This window comes from Tribolium madens, unplaced genomic scaffold (assembly GCF_015345945.1).
Source record: "Tribolium madens isolate multiple individuals breed KSU strain unplaced genomic scaffold, Tmad_KSU_1.1 Scaffold_91;HRSCAF=231;Tcas5.2_LG7, whole genome shotgun sequence".
Classification (NCBI taxonomy): domain Eukaryota; kingdom Metazoa; phylum Arthropoda; class Insecta; order Coleoptera; family Tenebrionidae; genus Tribolium; species Tribolium madens.
Window position 1 is genome coordinate 2,126,135 of NW_025401063.1, and position 6,007 is coordinate 2,132,141.

At 35.1% G+C, this 6,007-nt stretch overlaps 4 protein-coding genes across 6 annotated transcripts in view; 2 read left to right on the forward strand and 2 right to left on the reverse strand.

The window, feature by feature from the left end:
- Nucleotides 1–2,586, forward strand: part of LOC123011572 (synaptotagmin-16) — a 19,465-nt gene extending 16,879 nt beyond the window's left edge. The window contains exon 9 of the mRNA XM_044409075.1: nt 1,241–2,586. Within this exon, the coding sequence (XP_044265010.1) occupies nt 1,241–1,441 (201 nt within the window). The 3' untranslated portion in view covers nt 1,442–2,586. The remainder of the gene's footprint in view (nt 1–1,240) is intronic.
- A 213-nt stretch (nt 2,587–2,799) lies between these two features.
- On the reverse strand, nt 2,800–3,459 carry LOC123011577. The gene is made up of 2 exons (XM_044409080.1): nt 3,304–3,459; nt 2,800–3,219 (listed from the first exon to the last, which is right to left on the reverse strand). Exon 2 carries the CDS (start codon nt 3,211–3,213, stop codon nt 2,908–2,910), a length of 306 nt encoding a protein of 101 aa, XP_044265015.1. The 5' UTR covers nt 3,214–3,219; nt 3,304–3,459; the 3' UTR covers nt 2,800–2,907.
- Nucleotides 3,460–3,748: 289 nt separating this feature from the next.
- LOC123010988 (uncharacterized protein C14orf119) lies at nt 3,749–5,426 on the forward strand. 3 transcript variants are annotated; one of them, XM_044408227.1, is made up of 4 exons: nt 3,749–3,799; nt 4,044–4,139; nt 4,882–5,093; nt 5,145–5,426. In XM_044408227.1, exons 1-4 carry the CDS (start codon nt 3,778–3,780, stop codon nt 5,301–5,303), a joined length of 489 nt encoding a protein of 162 aa, XP_044264162.1. In that variant the 5' UTR covers nt 3,749–3,777; the 3' UTR covers nt 5,304–5,426. The 3 variants fall into 3 exon arrangements, with proteins under 3 accessions (XP_044264162.1, XP_044264164.1, XP_044264163.1); XM_044408229.1 differs by having other exon boundaries at nt 3,771–3,795; XM_044408228.1 differs by lacking the exons at nt 3,749–3,799; nt 4,044–4,139 and adding an exon at nt 4,324–4,359.
- Nucleotides 5,322–6,007, reverse strand: part of LOC123010980 (zinc finger FYVE domain-containing protein 26) — a 22,871-nt gene continuing 22,185 nt past the window's right edge. The window contains exon 9 of the mRNA XM_044408213.1: nt 5,322–5,628. Coding sequence (XP_044264148.1) covers nt 5,452–5,628 — 177 coding nt within the window. The 3' untranslated portion in view covers nt 5,322–5,451. The remainder of the gene's footprint in view (nt 5,629–6,007) is intronic.

Below are 6,007 nucleotides of genomic sequence, written 5' to 3' on the forward strand. Positions count from 1 at the left end.
GTCAAGGACATTGATTCTAGAAAAAATTTCGGCTTGGGTTATTTTTTTGTGATTATGGAAACTAAATCCTCTACATTTCATAAATAATTTTTGAACTTTTTTGAGCAGATATTTATTATTTATTATTTTCATTATTTTTATGCACAGTTATAAGTGGATTGATTTTGTTAATGCAGTTTTATTTGGATTTTGGTAGTTTGTCTTACAATTTTGAAATTATGGTTAGATATTGTTTCAACGACCGAAAATATAAAGAAATATTTTAAAAATTTGGACGTAAAGTATAAAAATAACGTATTCTCATCTAAAATTAGTCAAGAACAATGGTTCTATAAAAAAATTTGGCTAGAATATTTTTTGTGAGTATAAAAATGTACCAACCCTTGAAAACTAAATCCTCTAAATTTGATAAATAATTTTTGAATTTTTTTGCAAGGCTTTATCATTTGCTTTATTTTTATCTAGTTTTATTTAAATTTTTGTATAATGCATTTCAATGATTGACATGTCAATAGGTGTTGAAAATGTTAATTTTAGTTCCAAAAAAGTTACTAATGTAAACATCCTTTAGATCGCAATAGTTCATAAAAATGACATATTTCAGTTGAATTCTGTCTAAAAAATAACAAAATCTATTTGTCCAAATAGATCATAAAAAAATTGGAGAGAAAACACACAAAAACCTCTTAAAAACGACTAATGACACAGATTGTGGAATAGACTAACTTCAATGTTGCCACCTTAAATTTGAATTCCATGACCTACCGAGATGTCAATCATTTTGAAACGCTTTAGAGTTTCAATAACCGGAAATACAATTCAATATTTTACGTAAAATTAGTCAAATCTCGTTATAAAATCGAGCTTCTACCAACTGCTGAAAACTAAATTCCCTAAATTTTATGGATAACTTTTAAAGTACACTCTTTTTCATATTAATGCGCATCAAGTAGGTTGTAAAAGTCTAAATGCATCTTTAATTTAAAGGGCGATTCACACAGTGTCATTAATGTCATTCAGAACAAATTTAATCACACATCAATAATGACAAAAATTTGGTGCTATCTGGGGTAACATTTATTTGAAAAAATAATTTTCGGGGAAGATTATTTGAGTTTTTCATGGTTGCCACCTTAAACGACTACTTCAATGTACATTAATATGAAAACGAAAATAAATGTAGTTTGTAAGTCAGATTTGAAACATTTGAGGCTGGATTGTGATGAATGCTTCTCGACAGGTGGCGCTGTTCCAACTCGCCGACGTGACGTTGATGGTGTCGGTTTACAACCGGAAAGGTGTGACAAAGAAGAAGGAAATGGTTGGGTGGTTCAGTCTCGGTTTGAATTCCAGTGGGGCCGAGGAGTTGGCGCACTGGATGGACATGAAGGAGTCCCAACAGCAGCAGATTTGCCGTTGGCACATTTTAGTCCAGTCATAGCCACTACTCACACATATCATCTAATTTGTTCGCGTTTTGTGACCATTTTAACGGGGTTTCGGTTTCAGGCAGTAATTTTATTGGTTTGAGTAGAGTAGCGAGTGAGCAACTGCCAAATTATTGAATTGGTTAAAATGGTTATTTGATACTTAAATTTGGAACTATTAACATATACGCTAACTTGTCTATGCCTTATTATTATATTATGTAGTGTTTAGAATGGAACGGATGTGAAGGGCTCGTGATTGATTAAAAACTGTACATTCCGTTTGCCATTCCTTAAATTTTATTGTGATATTATAATCGAATTTGAAATGAACCGAAGATCAAAATGGTAGAAAAAAAGCCTCTGATGCGACACGGGAGCACTCTGTAGGGGCACAATCAAAGCGACTTGCCAAACAAGTGGATTCAAATGCACAAATTAAATATAAGCTTCAGGATTGACTAAGAACTCTGTAGGGATGGGTTTTAGCTTTACGTAAATGCTCACATTTTCAGTAATTTTCATAACTTCCCGGGAAATCATCAAAACTACTGAAAAGTTGATGTGGTAGTGACTGTCAATGACTGTGTCGTTAGGTTGGCAACAAATTTGAAATCTTGTCAGTGTTGCCAATCGTATTTACAGTCACTATAATGAAATTTTTTATCTCAACTTTACAATTACCAAAAATCGATCATAACAAGACATTTTTCTTGTTGTCTCGCGGTCTTGTTACCTTGTGGAGCGATTTTTGGGACTTGGGCACGGGTTTTTAGAAATTAACTTTATCGAATGTTAGACATTTAGGGATATTACGACAAAAATATAGCATAAGTACAAAACTCATCCTCAAGGGGTGTATTAGGGATTAAGGGCCCCAACGAGGCTAAAATACCGAAGTTTTGGCCTTGTTGGATAATTTTTGGTAATCCCCTGTGCACACTTTGCGAGCCTTGTACATGTATAAAGTTTGATACTTATATTTGTAAAATATTGTCAATTTAATGTGTTCATAAACTAATGGAAACCCTTTCATGAATGTGATTTAATGTGATTGGAGTTATTTGCTGATCTTATGATACTAGTGTTAAATCGGCGGCTGAAACCGCTGAAAGCCACCCCGAGTCGTTTATTTTCGTTAATTTGGGTGGTTTTCAGTACAACAGGAAGGACCATGTAAATATTAAGACACTCGCAAGCTGCTGCAGCTTTCATGTAAGATTTCCCATCCCTACGAAAACACATAAATGTAAATTGCCTTCAAGTCTTACGTTTTAGAACTATACCATTTTGTACCTTTCCAATTTGAATTATTACCAGTATTAAATTTATTGCATGATATATTCGCACTGCTGAACACAAAATGCACACAAAATCGGTGTCTTTTTAATAATTATTGTATTCTACATATTTTGTACAAAATAAACTTGGATTATTTATGTCGAACAATGCATTTATTTACAACTACGAGTTTTTACATTTAGTAACCGTCAACACGTGGGGGCTCCGCGTAGCGGTCCTCCTTGGTCCGCTCCCCGGCTTTGTACTGGCGCTCGCGCTCGGCCTTCATGGCGGAGTACCGGGCGAGCTCTTTAGTGCGGAGGGCGCACTCCTGGAAGTCCGTAATGAGGGTCTCGCATTTTTTTATCCCCTTGTCTAAACCGTAGGCTTCGAGACAGTCGAGGGCACGGAGTTCCATGTCGGCGCAACGGCCGCCCCACTGGTGGCTCAACAGGGCCCCAGTCAGGTCGGTGAAGGGCGATTTGAAGGCCGGGGACAGCGACATTTGGGGCTACAAAGTTAGGTTATGATTATGTCATCAAGTGGAAATTTAACACAACAATAACTATAATAAAATAATAATAAATCGACTTACGCTAGTGACCTAATTAAAGCGTACGTGAAATTAATTCTAATTAAATTACAATAATTGATTTTTCTGCGATATTGTTTTGTCAATTTTATAACACTTGGGTTGGTAGCACTGAATTGTTCATTTTATTTGAACGTAAAATTTGAGGCAAATCTTCTTATTTAATGGCAAAAACTCTTTATATGTGTAATGTAATGTATTTGTAATGTAAAAATTTTGCGTTTTGTTTTTTGACATTTTTTTGTCGATAAAACAATATGACAATATAACAATAAGTGTGAAACGTAACCCGCGTAAAACGGGTCATTTTACGTCTGCTTTGTTGTGCAATTACTTTTTCCAAACACGTTTTTGCTTTATTAATATTAAAAAATAGTAATTTCTTTATTCGGTACCTGTTTTACCGGTCTATTGGTGCTACTGTCTGTCATTTGATGTTCATTTGTTTTTGAAAGAAAATTTTGCAATGTGAAATTTATGTTTTTTTTTTTGGAAGTAAGTAAGTGTTTAAAACTTTTTATTAATATAGTTGAGATAAGGGTAATGTGTTTTTGCCAGTGAGTGTTGCCTGTGTGCGTTTATTAAGTTTTCGAACCTGGTTTAGTTTTTATTGTAAAAGTGTAAGTTGCATCACAAATCAATTTTATCTTTGTAAAAAGTGTCTCTGTTGTTAGTGCGTTATGTAATAACCTTCTTTAAACGCTTTTCTTTGTTTATTTACCTTAAAAAAATATTTTTATTAGGTGCATGGGTTAGGTGCCTGTCTTACCGGCCGAGTCTGACGTTTAGTTTTAAAGGAAATTTTTTGCAATGTAAAATTCTTCGTTTTCTGGAAAAAGGTAGGTGTTTAACACTTTTTTATTAAGTTAGTGAAGATTACGTTTAAGTGTTTAGCCGATAAATGTTGCCTGTGATACTTTTTTACGTTTTTTGAACTCGAGTTAAATTTTTATTTAAAAAAGTATTTTATTTATTAGATGCCTGTTTTACCGGCCGGGTTTGTCGTTTGTTTTCAAAAGAAAATTTTGCAATGTGAAATTCTTTGTTTTTTGGAAAAAAGTAAGTATTTTAAGACATTTGAGATTAGATTATTGTGTTTTTGGCGATGAGTGTTGCCCGTTTTTGTGTTTTTTTGAGTTTGAGTTGTCAAAAATTTATTTATTTGGTAAAGAGGGTCACATTTTGTTTGTTGTGTTATTCCCTTTCGGAATCACTGCATTATTTATAAATTCGCAAAGCGTGATTTTTCGGTTGGGTGCCTGTTTTACCGGCCGGTGAAGGCAGGTCAAGGTCGCGTTTAAAAAGTGCGAGGTCATTACGGTTCACCGTTCAAACAAGTTTTCCTCCCGTAACAGTAGTGCAAAGTGTACCTGATGATAAGAATGTTATAATAGCGTTATTCGATAGTGGTACGCGCCCCCACGTAAGTAAAATCGGTCACAGTTGACAAGAATGCATGTGGAGTATTGTCAACAATAGCTTTGCACTGTCATGCTATAATAACCTTTCTCTTTTATTTCTAATCCCATTTGTGAGCCGTAGTCGTAGCGAAACCGACGACAGTGAAGGTGTTTGTTCCAGTGACTGACTCAAAAGACTGCAAAATGTTAAGCACTGACGCCCAAATCCGATATCTAGTGCAGTGGTTCCACGAGTGGAGCGACCTGCAAAGATCGGATTTTTTGCCCATCCTCGCGGAAAAGTACGCCAATAAGGCCTACGTCAACGGGATTGTCAACAGCATCGCCAATGTCAACTGCCAGGAGAAGCCAATGTCGCTGTTCGAGTGCAGGGTGCGTGCGCTTTTCGCCGTCTGGGGCCCCCTTATTGTGGCTTTATTGCAGGTCAAACTGTTCCGCGAGTGGTTCTCACAATGGAGCACCGACCAGAAAGAAAGCTTCTTGAAACAAATCAAGGAAATTGACTCGAGTTTCGCCGATAAATTAAACGCTGAACTGCAAAATGGGATCTCGGAAAACGGAGAGGGGGTTTTGGAGGATTAATCTGTTTGTTTTTTTTTTAACTAGAATATGATTTTATTTGTGATATTAGGTTGCTGAGTATCAAACACTTTTTTCGAAGTTTATTTACTTACTAATAATAAAAAAATAGATTTGGTAACATCACAGCCTGGTTTATTTTTCAGGAAACTTAGTCTTTGGAAGTGTGTGGCGAGTTTTGGAGCACTTTCTGACATAGTGCCTTAATTGTTGGCATGTTTAACAACTCGGCCTCCCTTTGAATCCTCCTAATATCAGCGGTGCGTTTGTACTTAACAGCGAGGAAATACGCTGTCTTTAATTGTTTAGCTTCGATGTATGCAGAGATCTACAACACAGAATTGGAATCACATTAAATCAGGCCCTTAGCTAGTGGGGGGCTAAGTAGGGCTGAGCCCTACTTTGAATATTCTGAGCCCCACTTTAAAATTTTGTCTTTTTTAACAACTTTCTTTAGAAATAATAACGCATAAAATTCATATCTTTGTTATGAATCATTTTTCAAAAAATTCCTCAAGAAGGTCGATTTTATTTTTTTAAATGCTACATTTTGACACTAGTGACATTTATGACGTTATTCGTTTTCGAATTTTTATTTATTTTTTTCAATGTCAACTGGCTTATTTTATTACTGTTTTAGAAAGTACACATCGTTATCTTTCTGGTAAGCATAGAAATTCAAAAAAATAAAGCAAAAAAAAGAAGAA

Bases quoted from the DNA above. Each gene is read 5' to 3' on its own strand.
- LOC123010988 (XM_044408227.1), top strand. From the start codon at position 3,778: ATGTTTTTTTTTTTGGAAGTAA. The intron at 3,800-4,043 runs GTAAGTGTTTAA...TATTTTTATTAG, and splicing joins GTTTTTTTTTTTGGAAGTAA to GTGCATGGGTTAGGTGCCTG. The intron at 5,094-5,144 runs GTGCGTGCGCTT...GCTTTATTGCAG, and splicing joins TGTCGCTGTTCGAGTGCAGG to GTCAAACTGTTCCGCGAGTG.
- LOC123011577 (XM_044409080.1), bottom strand. From the start codon at position 3,213: ATGTCGCTGTCCCCGGCCTTCAAATCGCCCTTCACCGACCTGACTGGG.